At 42.5% G+C, this 27,520-nt stretch overlaps 1 protein-coding gene across 2 annotated transcripts; it reads right to left on the reverse strand.

The window, feature by feature from the left end:
• Nucleotides 1-4,278: 4,278 nt before the first annotated feature.
• ect2 (epithelial cell transforming 2) lies at nt 4,279-24,141 on the reverse strand. 2 transcript variants are annotated; one of them, XM_088913976.1, is made up of 24 exons: nt 23,977-24,141; nt 23,062-23,141; nt 21,194-21,289; nt 20,148-20,330; nt 19,217-19,306; nt 18,995-19,102; nt 18,212-18,285; nt 16,813-16,943; nt 16,386-16,501; nt 15,929-15,991; nt 15,520-15,742; nt 13,957-14,081; nt 13,030-13,149; nt 12,852-12,920; nt 12,429-12,539; nt 12,247-12,343; nt 11,722-11,803; nt 11,299-11,377; nt 10,624-10,743; nt 9,328-9,466; nt 8,514-8,668; nt 7,669-7,776; nt 7,337-7,483; nt 4,279-4,438 (listed from the first exon to the last, which is right to left on the reverse strand). In XM_088913976.1, exons 1-24 carry the CDS (start codon nt 24,107-24,109, stop codon nt 4,349-4,351), a joined length of 2,739 nt encoding a protein of 912 aa, XP_088770102.1. In that variant the 5' UTR covers nt 24,110-24,141; the 3' UTR covers nt 4,279-4,348. The 2 variants fall into 2 exon arrangements, with proteins under 2 accessions (XP_088770102.1, XP_088770100.1); XM_088913974.1 differs by lacking the exon at nt 21,194-21,289.
• Nucleotides 24,142-27,520: the final 3,379 nt, after the last annotated feature.

Raw genomic sequence — 27,520 nt, forward strand, 5'->3', positions numbered from 1 at the left:
TTAGAAATCGGGAATTTAGTGATTCAAAGCTTACAGAATAAATGTCAGTTTTTTTTCTCCATAGTTGAAAGGCATTAGGAAAAAACAAGTGGCATCACTGTAGTGTTACACCCACTAGAGGAGAACAAAAAGCTGGACTGGTTTATAATTCTGGCATTGAAGATGCCTTGCTAGAACTAGTTTTAAAAAGAACTGTGCACATTCTGAATCTAGTGCTTCCAAAGCTACGTACACCTTCGCATGGATTTCTATCCTCTTGCTGTACACATCCTTATCAGCTAACTGCGAGGCCTAAGACTCAGTGCACCTCGGCCCGATGCACTTTTTACATGGTTGACCATGTTTTTTTTTCTCTCAGTGCTACATACTTATTGTTCTGGTTGTATTATTATGCTGTAATGTACTGTCGGCATTGCGTGGTGTTGTCTGCTGTACTGTACGTCCCGAGAGATCAGAGCGAATAAGAATTCAAATCTACATGCACGTATGGCAATAAACTCCTCTACTACTCGAGTGTTTTGGGGGGCAGGAACAAACAGGGGTGCTCTTCTTGCTCTGCTCAAGGAGGTGCTTGTTCCAGCATGAAGGAAGAGCAGGTACAAAGCCGGGTCTCAGATTAGTGTTACTGATGGGCTGAGGCAATGTAATACTAAAAAACCTCCTTTTAACTGCCATGGCCTCTCTCTTTGCCTTCCTAATATATCATCTTCACAGCGTTTTGAGTTCATTAAACTTGGTTTCCTTAACATGCTGCAGTTCTTAATCATTTTATGAAGTGCTTCCTTTCTCCTGCAAAAAGTAACCACACTTTTCATTCAGGGCACTGATTCACACACGTTGTTTTACTTCCTCTTGGGACAAACCTGTATTTGAAGCACAGTCTGTAAAATGTTTGCCACCAGTTCTCTCGTAATTTCTCACCCAAAATTTTAATTCCCCACAATAACCACCTCTTACTATACACTTGCTTACCTTATGCCTAACACACGCCATTCGACTGTTTACAAGTCCGACTCTTATCAATTTCTCTAGCTTATGCCCGACTACTCTTTAAGAAATACTATGATACACCTCAGCCACCTCCATCATCCCTCTCTCCAGAGTGCTGTGTATCCAATGTTGGATTCAGTGTAATCATGCTGGAATCGTGTCAGTGATTCCTTTTAAATAGTAATCGCCTGCGAGCGCAGTGGTTTCTATTGTATGGTGTCCTTAGGTACAGCCCCATAAGTACCTAGTCCTTTGGTTTCCCTCCTGAAGTTCTCTTTTCATCTCCATGCAAGAACAAAGATCACAAAGGAAAAAAGGCCATTTCCCCCCCATTTTAGTTTTAGTGTTTCTGAATCTCTCTGTAGATCCCTGCCCAAAACCAACTGGCTTCCCCCTCAATTAGGTGCAAGACAGATGCATCTCTCCTAAACTTAATCGCATAGTGAAGCTGACAATCAAGTATCCCTGTTTTCAGGAATGGTTCACCTTCCAGTAATTCTGTATGTGAGCCATGGTGATCTAAATTAACTTTCTGGCTTTGATCATAATTGAAATGAACTTACCCTGTTGCAGCCTTGTGCATACAAATGAATAATATGTGCACAGAGTGATTGGGAGGCTAATTGGAACGACGAGCTGTAACAAACCAAAAATAATCAATTGCAGGCAATTCTCCCTTCCTAACCTACCAATAAACCAGATAAGGTAGCAGTTCCCAAGACCTAAGCCTACTGCCTTTTAAGCCCACATAGTCATTTGATCTTCATTCAAGCTGAGCTCTTCATTAAGTCATTTAATCATCCAGTTTCTCCCTTAAACTTGAGCCAACAGAGCTTAAGGGCTCTGAATGTCCTGGGGAAACTGTCCTCACAGCTGCAGGTCCAGCTGTCCCCGCTGTCCAGAGCAGGTGACACCAGCACCCAATGGACTGTGGAGGTCCAATTGTCTCTGCTGCCCAGAGTGGGCGACACCAGCACCCAGTGGACTGTGGAGGTCCAGCTGTCTCTGTTGCCCACACCAGGGGAATCTGCAGGTCCAGCTGTTTCTACTGTCCACACCAAGGGACACCACAACCCAGTGGACTGTGCACGTCCAGCTGTCTCTGCTGTCCACACCAGGGGACAGCACTCCAGAGAGATAGACAAACCAATGGTATGCTGTGATTCCATCACTCTATACAGGTCATCTCCTCAGGTAAACCCCAAATTGCCCACCACTGACCTGCTTTAAAGAAAAGGTAACTTGAAAATGAAAACGTCCACGATGGGTTTTTGTTATTCCCTCCAATCTTGCTTCCCTGGGGGTCGTTATCTGATGATAGCAAAGTATCTAGACGGCGGTCCGTTACTTGCATCTATCAAAATGGAAACTAAAAATTAAAATCAAGTGGAAGAGAGCTGTGATGAATGCAAAATAAAAATCTACAAAGCTGAGAAAAGCCTTCTCAAATACAAACAGCTTCTGAAAGCTCAAACTGAAGCGATATCTAAACGTCTAGGCATGCTATTATACAGTAATCTGAGCCCATGTCTCAGTCACAAGTAATAACCCCAATGGCCATCTTTATTCACATTTTCTCCTCCATTTGCAACTATTACTGCAAAAATTAACATGTGTCAAGTGGTTCAAAGAATGTTGTATGAAATACAAGAACTATAATGGAGAGCCCAGAACCTCCCACAGCAGCTGGATTTCAAAGAACTACTTCACGTCACCACACCTCACACTCATGCGCTTAGTTTTAACTTGAGGTCAAGCAAGGTTTGGGTTTGCTTACTTGACTCCTCTTACAAGGTTCTGTATTTCCGATAGCATGAAATAGCACTACTGGAGAGAAAAAAGTCCAATTGCGATACACCTCTTGGTTACACCCATTTCTGCAGGGAAAGCTCAGGATCCAGAGTCAGAATCCTTGAAGGCTTTATTGGTGCTCATCAGTCACATAGGCACAGGGCTTGTCCTGTCCCAGTGACCCACGCTTGGTGTTTTCCAGCCTACCTGGACTAACGTTTAGTAAATTAAAACCTGACAGGTCCAAAAAAAAAAAGCCACAAAGTTATTTAAACACAGGATTTATGAACCAAAATACAGCCGGAGCCACTAAGATGTAGACTGGGAAGCTCTGGCTCTGGCCAGAGAGAATCCAAGTCAGTTCCAAGGCTGGGCACATCAGCAAGGCTGACTGTGGTCTAGTACAGCTCCCAGCACTTAATGCAGTGTCTTCAATTGAAAACCAAAATAATCTTCAAAAACACATGAGACTTTCAGTGTCTCGTTTTGCTTAGAATAAAATATGACGTACTTGGAATTCATACAGAACTTTGGATATTAAAGTAATGGGAAAAAAAATATTTATCACCCAGAATTTGATCCTGCAAAATATGCAATTTGAATGCCTGCATTAAGAAAAACAGCCATTGTATTTTTTTTCTTTTATTGTAATACAGCAACAATAAATGTCAGTTTTACTCATAATAAAAAGTGGCTGTGGAAAACCACTGTCAGACAGGATTATTCTCAGCAATTGTAACTCGTATAGGCCAAAAGGCCAATAAACATGTAACTACCTCTATAACAAATAGTATGACAGATTATCTGAATTATAACATAAATATAAGGGTAAGTGCTTCAGGTTACAGAAACTGTGCACTGTACCATAAAAACTAAACTCCAGTATAATTATCTAGGACAATTACAGGTATGACACACTTGGGAAGAGAAAGTGCAAATTTACATATAAATAGATCAAAGGAAGAAAGGAACAGATTCACATAGGAGGCTTTGGAAAATATACATGCATAACAAACAAATTTTTGTACGACCAACCAGCTTAGGTCCATTACCAAAGACCCTGTAAAATGTACTTTGCTAATTAGCTGCTTAAAAAACTCTTTTGTACTTCCTGCAACAGTGCTTCTGCCTTTTCTTACACTTGATCGCACATTAAAACTAGATATTCAAAAGCTTTATAAAAGCTGACAATCTTCTACATGCAGTTACCAAAAGCAGCAGGTTTTACATTAAAACAAACAGATAGTCTCAATGGCTGATTTTTCTCTATTTCACTGAAAACAATATGCAAATATTGTATATGCCAGTACAAAAAATAAGTACATTTGCAAAAGATAACCTTCGATTCTGTACATCGGCCTATGATTGAAAATTGAAACAGGACAGAAACGAGTTAAGCAATTGTGAATGTAACAAAGGTAAATAGAAAAAATCCTTCATTTTTACAATAGATAATATCTATCTGAGCTTATGTTAGACAATACAAGATTAATTTTAGTACCATCACAATCGGGTGAACCTATTCCTACAGCAGGATACAAAGAGAGGCTCGCAGGGAACACCTCTGTTATATGAGGTGAGTTGTAGATCGACTGAAGGTGTGATACTTCCGTTCAAACATCGATGAAAGGTTGACCATTGAAGGAGAATGGGTTCCCTACAAAAACAAAAATACACAATAATGAGGACTGCAAAACAGAGGATGTCAACATTATTGGAATATCTCCTCAGGTTGGTTTTGGAAACATTCAGCTTTCAGTTTGTAAACACTTCACTTCCACAGCTTTAAAAATAAGAAGGGCTCAAAGAGCCATCACTAAACAGCTATGGTGCATGAACGTTCAGCGTATACACCTTCAAAATCAACAAATGCCAAGATCTGTAGTCAGTGACTAAACAAAGCAATATGAAAGACAATAAATCTCCAAACAGAAATTAAAAGCATAGCAAAATATATTCTCCTTCAAATCTCTACAACCGCAACAAGAAATGGTCTGAAGTGGGTGAATGCCCCCTCACACTTCTCCAATTTCAAAGCTGTTTGAGATGCGTTTATTGTCTTGAGTACATTTGCTTTTGTAAAGCACCTTGAGATGCACACATGAAAGATGCTGAATACATGAATGATGATTACGTAGGTTGCAAGGGCAGACTGAGTGAATTTTAGACTCTAAGCAGTTTTCACTATTGAGCTATCAGAGTTAACAAGATTGTATGAATGCATCCAATGTTCGTTTAGTTCCTTAAGACACGATTAACAGAAAAATAACCTCCGTTTACCAGAAAATTAACCCACGTCCTTTGTGCAGCTTATTTATTTGGCGCAGAGCGGTGGCTCTGTGGCTCAGGATCTGCGTCTATGGCTGGAAGGCTGCCGGTTCAAATCCCGCAGCCGGCAGAGGAATCCTACTCCGTTGAGCAAGGCCCTTAACCCCAACTGCTCCAGGGGCGCCGTACAATGGCAGACCCTGTGCTCTGACCCCAGGCTCTCTCCCTATCTGTGTGTCTGTGCGTCTCATGGAGAGCAAGCTGGGGTATGCGGAAAGATAATTCATAATGCAAGAAATTGTAAAGGGTTAATAAAGTGATGATGTTATGTTTATAAGAAACTTATATTCATCCAAAACACCACCACCAAAACACCACGTTTCCCCAAGTAACAGTGCAACAGCTGTCTAAAGTAAGTCCCTGTTTCCAACTATTCTTGCTACCACTAGGCTTTTAAAAGTATAGAAAGTGGCTATTGTGGAAATTTGCTTTAGGGTTTGGTTAATTATCCAGGCACTTTAACATGCTTGCAGCACATGCAAACATCAAATCTACAGTATTGGGTGAAAAACATGGTATCATTGCAATGACCAGTGGTGAAATCTGACTAATGAAATTTATGTGATGAATACTTATTCTGAGTATACTTATTTTGAGTTCTAGAGAACACCGATGTGTTAAACATTTGTAAAGTTCTATTTAAGTACAACTAAAAGTGATTCTAGAGGAGGGACACGCCATTTGCTTTAGTATAGAGCACACACCCACGAAGAAGCCGATCAGTTTAGTATAGTAAAAGTGCTTCCTGGAATAATGCAAATCGAGTCTGGAAAAAAGCAACACATGCTCCAAATCTAACCCAAACCCTAACGCGTCTCGCTAAAGCCCAACACCAGTGAGAACTTCCACACAGCCATTCGTCTCCAAGGTGAAGCGTGCAGTGTTACACCACCCAAGGGCCAGAGCCCCCTGCTGGGGGCGCAATGCTCACTTCAGCCACCGGCACTACAAGAGAGTCTCCCTCTGGGAGCCCTGCAGCCGGTGCTCGGGCGTGGCAGTCAGGGGGCCTGGGGCGCTCGGCTCACTGGGGGAGGCGTCTGAGGAGTAGGGCTGGAGGACGGGATCGTGGCTGGGTGGGGTCCCGGGGCTGATGGGGGTCCTGATACAGATAGGGACTCGGGGCCTGGAGCCTGGAGAGCTCCCGTCTAGGGAGTTGGAGCGCTGCACGTTGGCGTGCCGGGCTGAGCAGCTGAGGCTGAAGGTAGAGGAGGAGCGCGAAATCTACAGAACATGGGGACGGGAAGGAACAAAAATCAGTTTCCCCTTAACGGGAATGAGAAGCGGTTTAACGGTGCTTTGAAAATCCTCTAAAAAAAAATGGTAGGAAGTTAAATTTTTTTCAGGATTTATTTATGTGCAACCTTTGTTTTAAATAGAACTATATAAAAAAAAGAAAATCTAAAACTGCCTTACATCATCAAAAAAAAGTGTGGTTTCAAGCGAAGTGTAACTGGGCACCTCCTATTCTAATGTCACGCGCTATTCAATTCAATGCCTATTCATTTTTTGTCCCAGTGGAAAAAAGGGAAAACTATTAGATCTAGAACTAAAGTATTGGAGCCTGTAATTGCAGGCTGACACCAAGGCTAATGAAAGACTGCAGCAGTGAATGAAAACAAGAGCAATTGTACCATCAAGCTCTCCGTACACGGTCGCTCTTAACACAAAGAAGCTGAGCCACCTCTGAGGGAATCTACAACGTTACAGTTGTTGAAAAAAAATCATTTATATGGAAACAGCTTTTTTTTTTTAAACGAACCAGGCAGGGCATGAAATTTTCTGCTTTCAGAGGAAAAAGGCCTGGCAAATCGTTCTGGCACAAATCAGTTAGAAGTGTACTCAAGGCCACTGATATTAATCTGTCTCCCTAGATGAGCCTGGTTATAATATATCTGTGTTGGTGACCGCACCGCAGACTAAATCTCCGAATGACATACACCAGCCACTGCTGGCTGACAAACCCATGTCCCTTTCATTACAAACTCAAGCACTATTATAAACTTCAGGGCTGAAAAAGACAACTTTGCAAAGCCAGCTTCGAACTTCCTTCGCTACCCAGACTTCCAAGCCTATATGAATGTTAGGCATATCAGCTAATGCAACGTTTTGGACCGAGAACAGTGTCACTCCAGTTGCTGATGTCTTCTGACAGCTCACTACTATCACAATGGGTTGGCTGGTTTGGTGGGGCAGCTAGAATCAGTCAGGAAATGGATCAGGCGCTTACAGCCAGTGATGACATGCTTGCCTGGCAACCGCCTCCATAATTCTCCAAGCCGGAAGTTGGACTCTTGCCATCAGGAGTGCTGGTCACCATGAAGGCCCTCTGGATCACTCTCTTCGGGGTTTTGGTGAAGGAAAAAGCTCTAGTAACCTAAAAGAGAAAATGAACATCACGGATTCTGGTTCAAGCTTTAACTCTGCCATTGCTATGCCCTTCCTATGATGAACTTTGATGTGTAGATCACATAGTTCCGTCCAGATATTCAAGACATTTTAAATTTGCAAAAAGAAAAAATTATGCTGGGTTTGCATCGGTCTCACTTAAGATCCATTTACCTTCTTCGATGTCTTTTTGATTGCTCTTGATGCTCGGCTCAGCGTGCTGTCCACATCTTTAGTGTTGACTTGCACCGAGTCGGGATCAGTGCAGTGGATCAGATCTTCCTGTTAACAATAAAACGGACACAGGTGTAAACTGTATGGGAAAAAACCTTCTGGTTTTGATCCAACGTAGGTTTCAGTGCCAAAGCACAACACTTGGAACGCTGGTGCCCAGCCGAGACAAGGCTGTACTTCTGGAGATTCCAGGTTTGGCTGAAATGCTGCACCAATTAGGAGTGAATTGTGGTACACACTGCCACCCTGTGCTTGATCCAAGCTAGTACAGCAAGGACAAACCACTCCACTCTTTAAAGGCTATTATTTTGCTATTGTAAATTAGCACATTTTCATCTGTCACTCATGAATGCACATTTTAATTACTGTATTAAAATACAGTGACAGAGCAAAGACTTGGAGAGCAGATACAACTCATTTAAAGAGATGAAGTTCAAGTTAAATTCTAGTTTCAATTTTAATAGTCTGACTTTTTGAACAACTAATGGACAATTTCATACAATTAAACACTAAAAAGACATGCCAATAACCAATTGTTTGTTACATACCATGTATTTTACGTCCTAAAATAAATGTTAGCCATTTTAGCCCATTAATTCATCACCATAAAAAATTAATAAGACAATCCTCACTGATAACATTAAGGATGTCTAATATTTATATAATCTCCAATGGTTTCTGAAATACAAAATTATATGCAAGAACATGGTAAAGTGATCTGTGGCAATGCGGAAAGGCACTCAAGCTGTCTACTCCTGCTCATCGTAGTATGGAGCCACACTCACCGCGTCTGCTTTACAAATGGTGTTGGCTATGTGCCTGCACAGCATCTTGAGCCACTCGGCCTTCACAATCTCCTCCCCCGTCATCTGGAAACTGAACAACAGGTTGTCCTGTTCGGTCGGGGGGTGCACCACGAGGGCGAAAGCATTGCAGCAATCTGCCCAAAACAAACAAACCCACCAACATGAGCGCAAACTTGGAAATGGGGCATTTACAGCAGCATTCGCACAAAAGCTTTTTTCTAAAAAAAAAAATGCGGAACTAAATTTCAACCCTTTCAAAATAAAGAAAAAAACATTGATTTCACACCCCAAAGCAGCTAATTAACAATCTTTGGGCCAGATTTGCCACCTGGTTCTGTGGTGGGGAAAAAAAAAATTACTGAGGAAAAGAGGGCAAAACGAAGCTTTCCCCTGCCAACACCACAAAGTGGAGAGAGAATGGAAAAGCATTCCACAAGCTTGATGCTGCAGTGTTAATGTTAGTGATGTAGTTAGGTCAGTCTGTAATTGCAGAGTAGGTTAAAATTGTGTTTTCACTGAGGATGTAACAGCTCCTTTAACTTGCTATTCATTCACATGGCAATTGAAAGAGGGTGAAACTGAATATACTCAGGCCCTTTTCAGAGATCCTGGAGCATCTGCTTCCCTTTATATTAGACCCATTATCGAAGCCAGAAGACGGATTTACCAGTTACATTGCCGTTCAAAGGCATTTACTCCATTACAAGTATGACTGAATCGGGGACCAGCCTCAGGACAGTGGAGGAAAACATGAGGCACCTGCGCTGCACACGGCGCTCGATCCTGCACCTACCTTCCGTCTCCCTCAGGTCTAGGACCTTTCTGATCTGAGACAGAGGCATGAGGGTGATGTGCTTCAGTGGTGCTGGAGGCCGTGTGGTCCCATGTGGGCTCCTGAACGTGGTTATTACTTTGTGGCGTTTCCTTGCGATCTGTATGAATGTAGATAACGGACACTTAATGAGCAAAGGCATCGCTCTTTTTTTCTTCTCAGACCCAAGACAATTCTGTTGCCAATGGGAGGTGGGGGCAGGAGGGGACCAGTTAAGCTGCAACAATCAATACCTTCTTAATCACGGTAAAAGATCCCTCCTCATTACCAGGTCTTTTATTGTCCAGGAATAAGCCTTCATTTGAAATACCACTGAATATAAAGGGGAGGGAAGATATGAATGCAGAAGAGTTTATCAATGAATAATTTAAGGAGAACAGCCCTCCGCTCTCCCTTTGCTCATTACCAGGCTGGCTTGACACTCCTGAATCAGGAGCTGAGATTCTGTTTTTGATTGCTAACCCCATTCTAATGCAACCCTCCACTAATTAGGAAACAGATAAGAAGCTGTGTCAGCAACGATAGATTGCACACGCATAAATAATTCAAATTTAACAGTGCTGCTCATTGCAACTGAATTTGCACTTTTAGCATTTCAGGGAGAAAGTAGAAAGAATTAAGGAGGGAAACATCCAGGGTAGAAAAATAATTAACAGGTGTCAACAACCACAAAATGGTTGGAAAAGGGCTGTCATGTCAAGGAATTCTACGGAGGAATAATAGAATGATGTGCATTTATTAGAATGGCATCCGAAACCTCTAAGGCATAAACTGGAGACATGCAAGACTAATCTCTCCTAGGGTCGCCTCAAAGCTCAATCCTCACTGCATCTGTAGATCTTTGATTTTTTACCTTTAAACAGGTGTCGCCAGTACCCCGCTGCCCAGGACGGGAGATCATGCAAGCCGTTGTAAGGCTCTCGGCTGAAATTGACTACTGCAACCTTGCACAATATCTTCCGTTACAGGAATGAAAGAAAGGTTATGAGCAGGAGGAGCTCATTCAGGCCACCTGGCTCATGTTGCAGCACTGCCAGGTTTCTTTTGCTTAGTAGCTACACGTGTTAGCTTCTGACCACTTAGCATGGAACATTTTTGTACAGTAACCCATTTACAAGAATACTGGAACTGCAACTCTTAGTATAAGCACCTGCCTAAGGTACACATAGATTAGACATTCAATTGAGCATTGAATTAAACCAAACAAAATCCAATGTGGGAGACAACAAGAGCTTCCACTGTATTAGTGTTAGTTACCTCCAAACAGTCATTGAAGAGAAACAACGTGACGTTTTCCCCACGATCACAGGGCTTATCTCCTAACGCAATCGTCTCAACTCGCTGCACCAGACTGCGATGTGAAGACAAGAGGTTTGCCTGTGCATGAGGAAAGTGGAATTTAAATCAATCTTTATTTTTAAACCCAAATCATCTCCAGCTAGTAATCCTACATTAAATCCTACACTTTTGCATTCTTCAACCACCGATCCACTTCATCTAAAAAAATACCACATTTATGAGGCAATTCAATTGAGAAAAGGGTTTTTACCACACACCAGCAAAGGTACTGAAAACTGACTTGCATTACCATTAGGACCTTATCAAGCAAAACCTGGCTGTGAAAAACAACACCCTAAAGCAAATCTTGCACAGCAAATACCATAATGAACACGTTAAAGAGGTTACTGAGGTGCAATAGGCCATGCTTTATAAGATTTGTACACGCTGTGAACTACTTCAAAAACGTATTCAAGGCAGATTCACTGACGATAAGTGTATTAAGTGAAGCGAGTAAATGGAACCTCACAGAGCTGCAAACTGCTTGCCACAAAAAATTATATGGAGTCACAATACATAAAGATTTCTTGAGCAGCATTAGTGCACTCACTGCCAAACACTACTTCCAATACAAATTGAAAGAGAAAAACTTACTGGGCAACCATCAACTTCATAAACGACATCAAAGATCTGCTTCTGGCCTTCTGTTTTTCTCTTGTCCTCATTTATATGGCTAAGAAATTAAAAGAAAACTTTTTTTAAATGAATAGTCAATGCAATTTTTCCACAGATTTGTCAGGTTATTTAGTTTATGTCCACATTCCACCACAACTATAGCTTCTTATGCAGTAGTTCTAAAACTGTAGTGAGCAGTTTTAAAGTGTTGGATAATGCGATAGAAATTTTTCAAAAACTCCCCCCCATCTACTTACTTTCCAGAAAGACAATACATCATGCATGCAGTATTCATACACTCAATAATTCTGCCTACAGTGGTTATGAAACATTGAATAAAGCCTAGGACCTTCCGAAAAATGTTACTAAACAATTGGAAACCTGAAGTTTGCAGTCACTTACGTCATGACTTCTTTGAGTGATTCGATGGCCTTTTCTAAAGTGTATTTGTCAGGATTGTCATCAGCAGTGTGTTTCTTTATATCTGACAAGAAAAATGTTAATGCAAATAAGAGGCACTAACAATCATATGTACTTTAACGTGCAGTTGTGCATAATGCCACAGTAATCACTTTCCTTATAACTTCACACGATTGGAAAAGTAGAGTCTCGTATGGTCTTTAGAGTACAAGATGGGTCCTGTATTCCAGACCTTAGCTGTTGGCAAACTTTGAGCAAGATATCCCTTAGGTAAGTGAACCCTACTGGAGAGTCTGCATCTCACCTCCATCTTATACCTGAGAGCTGACGTTTTGCGCTGTGAATTTTCACAGTGGCTCAGAGCATGTGTGCACATCTCCACCCCTCATACCTGAAGACTGTGGCAGCAGTCAGAAGAATAATAGCCTTGATCCGAAAGATGTAGTATAAAAAAAGAAGTTAACGATTCCAAACTCAAAAGCGTGCCCCTGCTCTGAAAGAGTTTACCGTTAAGAAGGAGAGCAACGCTTGGCAACCTCTGCACTGGCCTGATCAGCAGCTCCGCCAGCGTCTGCCGGCCACATTCGGGCTTGGCTTGATTAATCTGGGGGGGGAGACGTAACAGATTAGCCTGTGAAAACCACAAAAAAAACAAAAAACTGAAAAACAAAAGGTTCCAGTGTCAATACCTTTAAGAAAGCATGAAACCTTGGTTTCTGTTTTTCACATCTGACAATGGTTTCCTTACTCATTTCAAAGAAGTTGACAAAAGGTGGGTAAGCTTTCACCAAGTCTTTCGACTGTTAGGAGAGAAAAAAATGCCACAAGAACAAAAACATTTCAGATAAGAGATGCAAACTCCACCCCTTGAGAACATTCAAGCAACAGTCCACAACTTAATAACCAAAAACGTTAACATGAATTCATAAGATACTGCTTCAAGTTTGACACCAAAGTAATTTGGGTTCAAATATTTGCCAAAGCTGGAAACAGAAGTAGAGGAGAGAAAATGCCCCCCTCTCCAGTTAGTTAAAACTTAATTTGAGTCGTGCAGGTGAAGTGAACAGGTGTTTTCTGAAGTACTCGTTTCTGTCCACGTTTACAACACGTACATATTTCAAAATGATATCTCCAACACTCCTATCCTCTGACCAGTTCAGAACCAGTTCTTCGAGCTCCGCCTGTCAAAAAAAAGCAAAAAAACCCTGCTTTGAGAATTTCTTTTAAAGAATGTTGTAGACTGAAATCTTAAATTTAAATCCACACAAAAAGAGAAAAGAGACAGCATACCTTTATCCTGGTATGAACATCATAGATGTCTGGGATACTGCCAAAGATGGTCTTAATTTCTTCCTGTGCAAGAATAGGACCTCCAAGCTGTCCTTCCTTCTCCAGTGGATTTTTAAACAACTGAAAGACATTTCAGACAGAGGATACTAGAATTCGCACTAGTTTTCAGATACATTAATGGCACTTTCCATCTACATTCTTGAAGGAATTAGCAGCTTCCATGCCATGATTTTGCAAAACTGCAACACAAATTTTAAGACCTGATAAATTTAGGCCACCAAGCCCCTCTTCCACAAAATTTCCACAGGGACATCTGCTTTTAATCATGCAGAGTTTTCACTCCATATGCTGATACCATTTCCATCTGTTTCAATTAATGCCTCAAGTCTTGGCAAGGCATTATGGACAGCTTCACAGGGCATGTCTGTCATTTTGTTAAGATTTGAAAAGTGAAAAAAAAAACAAGGACTCCCACCCCAGTCCACTGTAGAACACAAGAGAGGTGCCTGCTGTCCAGCTCTTCACTTCAGTCTTCACTGCACCACTGTCTTTAACTACTATGCAGTGTAAGTCCAGAAATCTGCCAGTGTTGCTACAGCTTGTTTAAAATAATGTACAGGTCACGTCATTGTTGAACAAACAAGAAAACTGTAAGGCAACTCACAGTGAGCACAGACAGAGAGCTTTTGCACAAAATGGGGTTGACATTAAAGCAAGGAATAAACCTTAAAAGATAAAGGCCTTATTGGGAGGGAAAGTCTGCAGGCATGATGCTTGAACAGCTGTAGCAACACTTGGCAATGTGCAAAACTGCATTTTCTCAGAACACAGCGATCTGTTTCTGGCAGTGAAACAGCATGACGAGGGGCACGGCCAGCATTAGTAGTGTTATTGCCCTTCCGTTTAGCCCCGTGCTGGTGTGCCCACCTGTAACACTGTTGTGAGGATATCCACATAGTTGCTCTCAGTCTGGTACAGCTCCTTGGCCACCTGCCATCGCGCAGACTGCTTGGGAGGAGCCAGGGCAGAACATTTTGACGTCTTTATGTTTTCTGTAAAAGCAAAATGTGTCAGCCGCAATGTTAATGCCATGGATAAGATGTGAAACTGTTTTACTAATGCTATTATTTTAACACTTAGTATAGAGTAAAACTTTCATTTTTCAGTTTAAAGCCTCTGCAATGCTCTTTCCTTCTTGACTGCCTAGGCTAGGTGGCATTACGAAAGACTGGCTAGACTAGACAAGTGGGCCCCATCTCAAGCAGAAGCACCGTTCTCCCAAGATGAACAGCACAGTTCTTTGGTTCTGCCTTCAACTAAACTGGGACTGATATATCAATTACAAATTACAAAAGCCTAGAAGCTGCTGGCACGTTCCCATGAGGGAGAAGAAAGAAGCTCCTGGAAAACCGAACTGCTATCAAGGACTGGGTTTCTAGTTTGCAACAGAGAATCAGGTTTTAAGTCTTCATGGAATTTGTTCTGTTACAGTTTAAAAAGCGTTTGGATGCTTCCTAAGAAATCTCAGCCTAGATTAAACTACAACAAGCTTCACTCATCTTGCCTTCCAGATTACATCCACATCCTGCCTCTGCCTCTGACCCTTCACAATGCAGTCGTTCCTTGCAGTCTGAGTCACTGATTCTACTGGATAGAAGAGGAGCTGACAGCTTAAAGTTCTCCGTTTCCTGCCTTGGAGCTTGCTCTGCACTGTACGTGCTAACTTTGACCCCACTCAGGCACTTCCCCAGCAGGCATTCGTTAACTGAACCTTCCTGCAACGAGATGCACGACAGCTCCATTCCTGAAGCCCCTTCCTCCTCCTCATGGAGACTGGACCTCTCCCGGAGGGGTGAAGTGTCCCGAGGAGCCTGATGCTGCAGGGGAAAAGACTCTTCTCTACAAACCACTGCCTTCCACTGGGGATCTATGTCTTGCTTCGGAGAGTTGGTGAAGAAAAGTCTCTTACTCTCTGATCTAAGCTGCTTCTCCCTTTTAGCTCTCTTGATTTGCCTGAGACCAACAGGAAGGCTGCAGCATTGCCTACTCCTGGTATTTAAACTGCACAGCTTGTGCTCTGCAAGAAAAAGAAAACCTCAGTCTACGTATTAAACATATTAAGGGGTTGCGAATATCTACTTGACTTCGACTGTCATCGAACGTTGACTTTAGGTGCCCAAAGGGAAATTAGACTAACTCGTTTTGAAACGTTCTGAGTCGATTAGCATTTGTGATCCTGTAAGTCACAGCACCTGCTCGCTCTTAAAATACACTGCCACTTTGATAGGCGCTCCTTGTAAGAGATGCACAAACAAAACTTCTCAAAACTTTTAAATAAAAGATTAGTTTACTTCCCGTTCTGTTTTTTTTTTTTTTTTACTTATGGAGGCAATGCTGAAACTGAGGTAAGGCAGGACAAGCCGCCAATCTATCTGTGACGGTCTGCAGAGAGCCGCCAGGGACAGAGCCCAAACTTCACTCCGGCCGTACCTCCGACGGCCTTGCCCGACTCGGGCGTGTTGGAGATGTCCAGGAGAGAGCCCATCGACAGGGAGTGCTCGGCGGACGGCCTCTTGCGTGGAGGGAAGGGGGAGATCTCGGTTTCCCTGGCAATCTGTGCCAGGGTGTCTTTCAAACGGCGCTTCTTGCGATTGCTGCTCGGCGTGTTCAGGGACATCAGAGAGACGGACTTCTTCAGAGCTGGACTTTCCGGCTGAAAAGCAGGGAATTTAAAATGAGTCAAAAATCAAAAGACGATTTTGCCGTTCCTTGACGGAATATTTTTACAAAGCTAAAGGCTGTTCATGCTTTTCATCATTTTTATGGTGGGAAATCATTCTGCTGCGACTCGTGGAGTATCAGCAGGCTCTATAGTTGCAACAGAAGCCCCGTTTCGTACCTTTTCATAGAAATACATTGATTCCTCCGCCCTGGCGTCCATCTGAATGCTCCCCCAGAACCACTTGAACAAGAGAAAAGACACAAAGTGACTCTTCTTGCTACAGTAAGACTGCTTATCAGTGAAGACCACGGGAAGAAAATTAAAATTGATAGTTAACTACAACGTTGAGAAAGGCATGGTAAACTGTAGCAGACTGATGTGTAATGTCTCCCCATGCAACTACATAAGTGTTTGACAGATTCTGGGACAAAACTGACAGAATCCATTTCCTCATAATAAAACCACTACCAATGAGTGAAGTGGAAGACCAGTCTTTAATTTACTTGAGGGCGACGGAGGTGAGATTTCATTACTGTACGCATGTAGACTATAAGCTGTTTAGAGGGACAAATACATTGCACAACACAAATAAGGACTACCAGACAGCTGTGATAAATAAAGGACATGCATTTACCTCCTGCTTTACCACATACAGTCTTTTGGATGGAATGAAAGGAAGCTCCTTTATAGTGTTTTCTTCAACGATCAGGTGAGTGCACTTTTCATCCCCAACTTCCAAATACCGGCCACCTTCAAACAAAACATTCTCACGGAAGTCAGTGGCAATCAGGACATAGGCTCCTGCAACACTCTCTTGGTGAAAATGTTTTTGTAATGCTCATGGTCCTACAACACAGGGTGATCTTAAATAGATTACAGAAGGCTGCAAATAAAAGCAGCAGAGCATCCATGACACAGAGGTCAAGTAGGACACACGACTACTAAATGCTGATTGGATGTGAGCTTCCATAAAAGCTCAAGGCGGGGGAAAAAAACTAATAACAACCCTGAATACACTTTGAGATTTAAGAAAAAGGAGCTTTGTCTCAAACTGGGCATACCTTGCATTTCTGTCATTTCTTCCATGTTTCTCTTCTCCTCGTCAGAGAAGCCCAGGAAACTAAGCTGGCAGTCTTGAAAGGGGGGCACTTTGAACTGGGTCCGAAACTCCTCATCTCCTGCATTAAAATTGCTTAACAAAACACAATCGAAGACTAAGCAGAACGAAACAAATGAGCAATCACAGCTTCAGGCAGTTCACTTTAGATTTTACTGATCCAATTGTGTTGTAATCTCACATTTCCCCCCCTTTAAGGCCCAAATAGATCACAGACACCCAATAAAGCTGCTCCTATGAAGCAGGTAGCTCCATGGCACTGCCGTACCAAGGCTGTGATAAAAAGGACAGGTAGTACGGATACAGAAGCAACACTGTGATAAATAGAAATGAGAGGTTTGTGGGAATATGGCACAGGCTACCCAGCCATGATGAAGCTGATACCTTGATTTCTTTCAAGAAACAGCTGGATTAGATCCTTTAATCAATTAGCTACTAGCTACCAAGCAGGTTAGATGGGTTGAATGCAACCTTGGGTCTTTTGCAAGCTTTATGCTCTAAAACAAGAAGTTATCTCCCTTAATATACCTTAATATAGCGATATTACAGTTTGGAAAAATTAGCACTGCCATAAAATTTGGAATGCAACTTTACAGTCGCAAAGCTTAGGAACTTTCCAATAATTCTTATGTTCAGCTTGTGGTATAAATGCAGCCCTGAAAACCCATTATAACATCCAATTAATATAAAATAACCCATAATACTATAAAGACGTATTGGCGTTATCTGTACTGATGTTTTCCCGACACGTATGCCATTTTGCTTCCAGTCCCAACCAAAACAACGTCTCTGCAGGAGTCCGCTGTTCGCCACTGTTTCAGTGTTTGTGCTGTACGGTTGTCTTGTGTGCACTATGTGTATATTGAATATTTGTCTATATTATTGAATTATTGTCTATATTACCTTTTCCCGCAATTTGCACTTTTTTTGAGAACCTTGAAAAGTGTAAATAAGGAGTTCGACTGTAATAATCATTGCTATAATAACCCGTTAGGGATAGCACTTGTCTCTTACAGTAACACCAACGGGCCGAATGCAGTTAGTATGTACAGAGACAGTCAGTATCTGTATTTAAGGTACTAAAAATGGCAAATCAGAAACTAAACAAAGAAAATTAAATGAGTGTTAAGCTTCAATTACCCCTACTGAGGATAAGGATAGTATAAGAGTATAAGGATAGCCTTGATACCCACTCCAAATTGTTACCACTATGTACGATTAAGGCAATTTATAAAGATAACATTCTTCACTGTTTCGAAATGCGTGTATTGGTTTCACTGCAGCCACTGAAACCACTTTCATAACACACAGCTGTTTGACACATTGCTGCTTTCAGTACTTACAGCTCATTCCTTCTTTCCCAGGCTTTGTAGATCCAGTCAGGCTTGAGGATCGGTGTGCCCAGACACACAGCAAGCTGCAGGGAGAACAAGCACCGGGGTTCATGTTGTGCTCAAGCCAGCAAAGACTTGTCCAGCAAGAGGCAATAAAACAAACTAAACCATTGTCCTAGCCACTCACCCATTGTGGATCTTGTGAAAAATTTACACTTCAACCGTATCAAATATCTTGCTTTTGATCAACCTAAAATCTTCATAATATCAGTAGCGGTCAGTGGTCTATTGAACGTAAATGACAAGGTAATGGCTCCTTCATCAAAACAGTGATTTTTGTTGCCTTGTTTACACATAACACCATGACTCAAAGCTCAAGTGTTTGCAGATGAAAGCGATGCAAGCTAAAGTGCAAAGCTACTTTCTAACGTTTTTTAAATCAAAGTTATTTTCACAACGTCTGTTATAGCCAAACATTTCATGTGCTGAGCTTTAAGGACTCTTGGGGACAAAAAAAATCACAACAAAACTAATCAATAAAATAAACAGCACTGCCACAGAGTAAATCTCACAGGGGAAAAAAAATCCTGCAGGAGTTAGACAAGAAAAAACAGATCTGGGCAAAAGCAGTGATATATGCCATCACTGAAGCCAAGGATCTTGCAGCATGTTTACCCGCAAGGAAAGCCTGGAAACGTTCCATTCGCAAAATTTATAAAAACACTACTACACTTAAGCATGTGAATACAGTTTTATACAACGACGGTTTTCTAGTCACAGTGTTATACCCACCCGGTACTTCTCGCCATGAGTGGAATGAGCTATGAGATGAGTAACTTTGGAACTGAAGTCCTTGCGGATGGTGCCTCCCATGTGATGGACCAGATTCACAAGATTCACCTACAAGGAAAAGACACCATTAACCAGTCTCACTCTGGCTTCTAACTGCCTGTGGCCAACTAACAATTCTACAGCAAGATTGAGCAGGTGATCTGATCCAACGAGCGGACTCACCACTTCCTCCTTCTTGCGGAACCCAGTGAAACACAGCACCAGGCTGACCATGGTGGTGGAGTACAGAGGCCGAGAAGAAAAAGGAAGAGGCTGGAAGATAAAATGCACATGGAACATAAAACTCATCACTGCATTTTAGCATTCAAATTGCAATATAAACTCTTTGCCCATCTCTCCCATTTATAAAAAAAACAAAGCTAAGAACGGTTAAGTGTACTTCTGGAGTAAGACTACCAGTGACCACATGAAAGAAAGGCATTACAATGGCCTCATCCTCATCCACTGGCCAGGCTGCCAGCCAAATAGATACAAGACAAATCTGTATCCCTAGCTACTTCAAAACTGCAGAACTAGTCCACATCAGTTCAAACTTTTGAAGCACATTACTGCACAAACCCTGTGTACAGGAGTACACTGTACTGTGCAATTCCTGTGCACAGAAAAATGGCCCCTGACCACCCTCCTCCTTCAGATCGCGTTTGTTCAGGCTATACCAGTCCAACATATTGGTATAATCAGATTTCTGAATTGTTTTCCCGACATTTTGCAGCCATTGTTAAATTCCATACTCATGGAACAAGATACCCAGCCAATGGCCGGATGAGATCATCAGATCAATTAGCTACAAAAAGCAATCAAGTTAGATGTGTACAATAGCCTCCCCTCGTTCGCAAACAATGTTGTTCCTATGTAAATTTAACACTATAGGACTAAGTATTTTAACTGATCTGATGTTACTTGGGATAAGGTTATCATCTAACTTAATAACGACCAAGTGTATCAGTTGTGCTTTTGTACTGCAAAGTTAACTATTGTGATTGAATTGTAATGAACAGGTGTACGTTACTTCAAAACAAAACGTTCTAGTGCAAGAGTTTTCAGAGCCAATAATGTAAGTAAATAAGAAATAAAAATGACATCTACTTCTTACCTCCTCTTTCATTGCACAATGCAGCACAACAGGTGGACCGATGATCCTGTTGTCATTCCTGTACAAGTAGCTATAGTCAGGGCACTTAAAGTCTGTCAGCACAAACACGGTCTCAAACTCCGCGTTCTCTCCATCTCCAAACTCTTTCACATTGTCAGTCTTTATACAGGGTACCTTAATTTCCTAATTGAAGGAAAAAAATAGTAACTCACATTGTGCAGAGCAAATTTACACCACAGCAATGAACAATGCCAGATCATACGGTCCGTTAAAGCAGGCATTTCAAAGATACTCATGTGTGAAAAGCAACTTCAACAAGGGCAGCAGAGTTAATCAGCCCGGAATTAACACCAGGCATATGACACACAATGCAGTGCAGTACAACTCTGACAGAATTAAAAGCTTGTTACATCTTTACTGGGCATTAGAGTTAACACTAATAACCAGCATTTTCTAATGGCTTAAGTAACCGTTTTAATTGAACTCTGTGTACACTTAGAGTCAAAAGAGGACTGTTTTTATTTACAAGTATTTAATTAAACATGACTACATTTTTATTGATCTTCCCATTATTGATAGCAGTACACAACCCTGCCTCCTGTGAACACTGTTCTTCAGTAACAGTACAGCAGTTCATTTCTTTTTGTTATTTTTAGATGAAATTTCAAGCTTAAATAAACCTTTTGCACAGGACTTAATAACAGCGCAAATAATTTATGACGGTTACTCCGTTTGCTCTTTTAACAGTAGGATGCATCTGCGTATTGCAAACAAGACAGACAGCATCAGAAAGTGCAGGAATTCTTTAAAAAAGGCAGCAGTGAAAACCCTTATTTCTGCAACAATACCTCAAAACAAAAAGGCCCAGACAACTGGACAGATTGTTTTGTTAGAGAACAGTGGGCCAGACTTCTAGGTGTTATGCAACCTTCATTTAGTGAACAAACACAACAGACAGTGTTAATACACCAATCACCTTCACCCAGCCATGCAGTATTTGTCCCAGGGTGGATTTAAGCATGCACAGCCCACATCCAGAGACATACCATATTGACTATAGATTTTATAAACTTTTCTCCCGACTGACTGCCGGGTTCAGCTCCTTTAATCTTTACCACTGGCACCTCCATTATTTTAGTGGCCTGCAAAAACCAAGAGCTCTCTTGAAACAAGGTGACATTGCTCTGCATCGCATGTTAAATGGAGAACAACTCCATTTCTTTTCCCATGTTTAACAAGACGATAGGTTTGAAATTAAAACATTTATGAAAGATAAAGCAGATTGTTTTCTTCTGTTAAAAAAATTTAGACCAGTTTCTCTCTACCTTTCATTAGCTAGTTTATAGTACAATGATCCACAGCAAAGTGATTAATGAAAGGTAATACGTATCAGCTCCATTGATATTACCAGATTCCTATGCATCAAACTGTACAGACAACAAAAAGCAAAACATCTGTGACGACAAGTGTTTTTTCACAGTTTCTCACGTTGAGTTGCTTCTCAAGCATCCCAGCAGAGATCTTTGAGGTAATATTAAAAATTCACTGCACTAATATTGTGCTTTTTTATGCTAAAGGACTCCAAAGAGCTTTACATATAGGAGAGGACACACTTCAGCCACCAAGGACGTACAGTCCCATCTGGGTGACATGACAGCCATTCTGCAATCGACAAATTCCTAATGCAAGAAATTTTATATGGCTAATAAAGTGATCTTATCTTATTGGGGTTGCTGGAACAGATGAGGTGGAAAAATTGCTTCACCAGTCGAATCAAGGGGATTAAAGAGAGACCAGACATACAAGTCTAGAGTGGAATTTTGCCAGGACACCAGGGTGAACAGTACCATAGGATCAACGAACAAGTTGTCACGACCTCAGTTTAACCTCGTTCCGAAGAAAGCAACTTGCACACAACATCCTCATATTTGCAAGGGCAAAAGTTTGGGAATTCTGATCCAGACGGAAAAGTCCCTCTTGCATCCCCATTTGCAGCTGCAACCTGGCTTTTCTTGGGATATACCATCTCAGTACCAATCAGGCCCAGCCTTGACAAAGATCTGAGATCTAAGCAGATCAGGCTGCAGGGTGGTATGATACCCAAGGCAATGGAAATTAGAAGGGATCATTTTGATCAGCATAAGGCACCACAGGTTACAACAGCATCACACAGATTTTGTTTGCAAGTAAAAATAAAAATCAATCTTAAACCTTCAGAACAATAACATCTCCCAGTGAAGATGTGAAGATTTATAGGTCATTGCAAAGAAACAAATCTACATACGGATTTGTGATTTCATGAGCCCTAAGACTGAGGCTCAATAAATACTTAAAATGATTATATAGTAAATCATTTTAAGTACGCCACAGTATGGTCATGATATTTAATTTCAGATTTTAATATTGCAACACCTTTATACCATCCGTGCAAGTACTGTGAAAATCTAACAAATGAAGGGACAAAGAAAAATGGTATTTCTGTCTAAAAATGGCTGGAGTCATACATATTTTAACCTTAAACATCTACTGCTGCTGATACTTTATTATTTTTAGCAAGTGACGAATGATAGTACTCTAGGATAAATTTATTCCCAAACAGCAATCTAAAATTACAACACGGGGATTTGTCAATTTAAATATAAATTATCAGCTTCTTATTCCCAGAGCTTCAGTAAAATATACCAAGGGAAGCATTGTTAGCATATTATCCATTACTTGCGTCTATATAATAATTTGTTCAAAACTATCACACAAAAACTATTATGGGATCAGCGGGTTTAAATCTGTACAGTGTAATGTTGTCTTACATCTAAAGGCTTAGCAACTCATCCGAAATTGAATAATTCCAGAAGTAATGAGCTATTGTAAAGAGAAGGGGAAGAATAAAATATCCCACTATGGTATTATTTTTTACCTCTAATGCCTTAACAAGTTCTTCATTGTTTCCTGCTTCTCCCACAAGAATAACCCTGGTTTCAACACGAGGCAGCATATCTGCAAAAGGATACAGACGATTACTGCAAAGGAAGGGAATGGATACAAATATTAAACTGTCCTCCGCTCTAACAGTTAAGACACAAATGCTAGTCTGTAGTTTCTGTGCTCCACAGTGAAAACCAGGCTTTGAAATGCACACAGAAGGCTCTTTACAGCATAAAAATAAGCATAGCAGGAACTGTTCTGTGAGACCCCTTGGTCTCACCCAGCCATTCAGATTAAGATGATGCATACATAACTACTCAATGAGCCAGACTGGCTGAATCTCGTTTGCAGCTTATGTTCTCACTGTGCAGCTCAATGACTTAAACGGCATCCTTAATTTTCATATTTATAGAAAAAATGTAAAAAGGATAAACATCTTTTTAGATCCCACAATAAAGTGCAAACTCAAGTTTCAAATCAGTGCTTGTATATCTGGAGAGATACATGCGCACTCTTCCATTCCTGCTAGACAAACACCTGTAAACTTTCAAAATCCCTTTCAGAAAAACAAGAGAAAATTACAAAAGAGGAAAAAACGCTTCTAACATCAGTCTATTCCACATTTCTTACTTTCTCGGGTTTACGAAACATTTTTTACAATTTCTTAATTTTGTTTTCACAACACAGGAATTCAGAAAAGCTACACAGATTGTGGAGTATGAGGACTTTGTAATTCATCATTATTAAAAAGATTTTAACAGGTTTGCAATACTGGGTGAGATCTGCATTTCCCAAGGCCTTTGAAGAGACACTGTGCACTGTTATTGTTCAAACCCTCTTTAGACATGTCCAGCTTGACAGCAATAACCCAGCACAACTGTAACAAGACTTAGCTTTCTGGAGTCACCTTCAGCATCCTCTGGAGTCAGACCAAGAAACAGGTGGTCCCTGGAGGTCTCGGCCATCCTGGAGTCATAGACAGAGGAGTCCACCAGCATGCTGGGGGCCGCCCCCAGTGTGAGAGTGCTGCTGTCAGCCATGGCAGATCAGGAGCTGATGTCCCTACACCAAGCTGAAAGGGCAAACATGTCACACCGCATGCCAGTTACCCCATCAAAAACGAATTACGGTTTGTTTAACTGAAATTAAAGCCACTCGTGTCCGAAGCAGGTTATAACAAAATGATCTAAAACTTGCAGGAAAAAATAGTCCCTTTAAATAGTTTGAAACAACTCCACGGCACTAAACCTGATCATGGAAACCTTCCAGTGTGACTCGCTTTCTGTCTCGGGAGTGAGAGACGGACGGCAGTGCTTCACAAGAGCGCAGCCTCTGCTGAAGCTTATTAACAAATGAAGAGCCCATCTCAGCATCAGGGAGAAAACAAATCAGGCCCAGAACTCGCAGCCTTCGCACAGAAACCAGAAGGCTCAGGGTCAACACAAATAAGTGCTTCCTCCATCCCCGTGTGCAGCCGGTGTCCTAAATAACAAAGCTGCAGAAGCTACTGGGAAAAAAAAACATGCTTCAGGAGAAAGCGAGGACTTGCAAGACTCGACCTTTAACTATCTATAAATGCAATGAAATTTTTTTGGGGGAAAACACTTAGAGATCAAAACTCCACACGCGCTGTACCAGTCAATCTTTGAAACACTTCCCGATGCAGAAGTGTTTTAAATTAACGTTCATTGGAAGATTAAGCTTCGGAGCCACTAGATTGAAGATTACTGAAAGAGCACAGGATTCAGCTTTAGCTCCCTCCGGACCCGGAATGATCAACAGAGATGTTCACATACCAAGTCTCAAAACCGGCCACAGATATTAGCCAGTAACGATTAGCCGGTTAACGTACAAATACACTCAGAAGTCACTGAGAGTAGCCAGCAATATGCTGGACTGAACCACCCAGGAATAAACATGAACTATTTAATGTCATGAGTCATTCAAAGTCTAAAAAAGCTTTGCAGAATGCAACGCACTGACCAGAACCGAACAAGTTACAATCACACCTGCTACAAACGAGTCTGCAAATGTTTTGCCCCGCATAAACATTCGCCCACACAGACTCAAACTTTTCTGACCCGGGCATTACAGGGGCAAACTGTAAATACATCTTTTCTTTTTTCCCCCCAGAAAGCCAAACACTCACCAGCAGGAGAGACAGGAGCAGGCCGGCGCCGCAGAGTCAGGTAGGGTGGACGCAGCTAAAACACCTGCAAACAAAACCCGTAAACCACACGCGGCTACAACACGAAACGCGTTTCTAATAAAGAAAACAAAAAAACCCACAGAAACAAGATAATACGTCAAGTTCCGCGGTTACTGTGTTTAATGCGAATTAACTGTAAAGCCCCATTCTCGCAGCAAACTGCTATGTTTCGTCTCCTTGAATTCAAAAAAGCTGGACAAACACAGAGCTGCGCGCTGATTGGACGAGAGGCCGGCCCAGGGCCGGAAGGGGATCTTCCGGAAACAACGTCCCCGCGGTTCCCATTGGCTGGCGCTTTCAAACCGACTCGCGTGCCCGAGTGCCCCAGTGCGCGAGCCTGCAGTGGCGGCGGGCGCGGCTCGTGTCGGCGGGCTGTCTGTGCGCCTTTAAACATCACGGTTCCGAGCGATTGAATTAATGTAGCTAGGATTAAAGTATCATCAGAAACACAGGAAAGGCTTCACATGAGTGGAGGTCCCGTCGACCTCGGTGGGTGATTCAAACTCGTATACGTACTAGGAGAGACGTTCTTACACAAACGTGTCCCTCTGACCTCTGGGTCCCCTGATGGTGCTGAAACGCTCGGGTTGCGTCCCCGAGTCTTCCCATGCTGGTGTTGAACTGGTGCAGCATGAACCTGCAGGTCACTTGCCATCGCTGACAGCCCGAGTGCGTGTGTGCATCGCTGCAATCTGGATTCTGTCTTCTGCTTTTACTTCTTTCCTTTATAAAAACGTCATTGTCATTGACGTGGAACATCAACACGGATCAGATGCTATGGTTTAATTGCATTAAAAAATGCATTTTTACTCCACAGGGTGGTGACAGGGCTGTGTTCGCCGCAGTTTCCGGAGGGTGACTCGCGGGTCAGCAGGACGGGTGTTGCGCCTCTGCAGTGTGCGCTAGGCCGGTCGAAGAGTCGGCACGACTTCGCCGCGGAACGTTTCTCAGCTTATTACCCGGAGACTATCTCGAGTGAATGATGATGGGAAAGGTGTGTTTATTGTACGAGGTGACCCCAGAAAGTTGATTCTTACAGCTTTCTCAGTTTTATTGCTGTAGACGCCAGAGTATCCGCTCAAGGTGCACCACAAGACACGCCTAGGTACTCTGCTTCACCTTCACCCTGCTGACATGGATTTCATCTGCTTTTTCCACTTGCAAAAATACGATACATTCGTTGGAGACTCAGTCTGCATCAAAGCTTCCCACATATGTTTCTATTTGAGCCAACAAAAGCACCAAGAAGCCAGGCTCGGAGTTACCAGGCTCAGGGACGTGCTGGTGTGAAGGGGTTTGAGTTACCAGGCTCAGGGATGTGCTGGTGTGAAGGGGTTTGAGTTACCAGGCTCAGGGACGTGCTGGTGTGAAGGGGTTTGAGTTACCAGGCTCAGGGATGTGCTGGTGTGAAGGGGTTTGAGTTACCAGGCTCAGGGATGTGCTGGTGTGAAGGGGTTTGAGTTACCAGGCTCAGGGACGTGCTGGTGTGAAGGGGTTTGAGTTACCAGGCTCAGGGACGTGCTGGTGTGAAGGGGTTTGAGTTACCAGGCTCAGGGACGTGCTGGTGTGAAGGGGTTTGAGTTACCAGGCTCAGGGACGTGCTGGTGTGAAGGGGTTTGAGTTACCAGGCTCAGGGACGTGCTGGTGTGAAGGGGTTTGAGTTACCAGGCTCAGGGATGTGCTGGTGTGAAGGGGTTTGAGTTACCAGGCTCAGGGATGTGCTGGTGTGAAGGGGTTTGAGTTACCAGGCTCAGGGACGTGCTGGTGTGAAGGGGTTTGAGTTACCAGGCTCAGGGATGTGCTGGTGTGAAGGGGTTTGAGTTACCAGGCTCAGGGATGTGCTGGTGTGAAGGGGTTTGAGTTACCAGGCTCAGGGATGTGCTGGTGTGAAGGGGTTTGAGTTACCAGGCTCAGGGACGTGCTGGTGTGAATGGTGTCGGAGTTACCAGGCTCAGGGACGTGCTGGTGTGAATGGTGTCGGAGTTACCAGGCTCAGGGACGTGCTGGTGTGAAGGGGGTTCGAGTTTAAGACCACGCTTCTTTCTGAGGGCTCAGCACAGCTTTTTGTTTCTCCCCCGACTGCCCACCCCTTTTTCAAAACGTGTTTCAGCTGGAGCGCTAGTCTTGCTCTGCTCAGTGCACTGTATCTTGCCCTCCGCAAAGCAGCTCCGTGTGTGTGTCCCAGGGGTCCTGTTAAAGTCTGCAGCCTGCTGGTGAGCCGGCCGCCTCTGCCCTGTGAGGA

The sequence above is a fragment of the Atractosteus spatula genome, chromosome 4 (assembly GCF_055471065.1).
Source record: "Atractosteus spatula isolate fAtrSpa1 chromosome 4, fAtrSpa1.hap1, whole genome shotgun sequence".
NCBI lineage: Eukaryota > Metazoa > Chordata > Actinopteri > Semionotiformes > Lepisosteidae > Atractosteus > Atractosteus spatula.

Bases quoted from the DNA above. Each gene is read 5' to 3' on its own strand.
- ect2 (XM_088913976.1), bottom strand. From the start codon at position 24,109: ATGGCTGACAGCAGCACTCTCACACTGGGGGCGGCCCCCAGCATGCTG. The intron at 12,344-12,428 runs GTATTGACACTG...CTCCCCCCCCAG, and splicing joins GGTTTCATGCTTTCTTAAAG to ATTAATCAAGCCAAGCCCGA. The intron at 4,439-7,336 runs GTAAGCGCCTGA...TTGTTTTTGTAG, and splicing joins CAAGCATGTCATCACTGGCT to GGAACCCATTCTCCTTCAAT.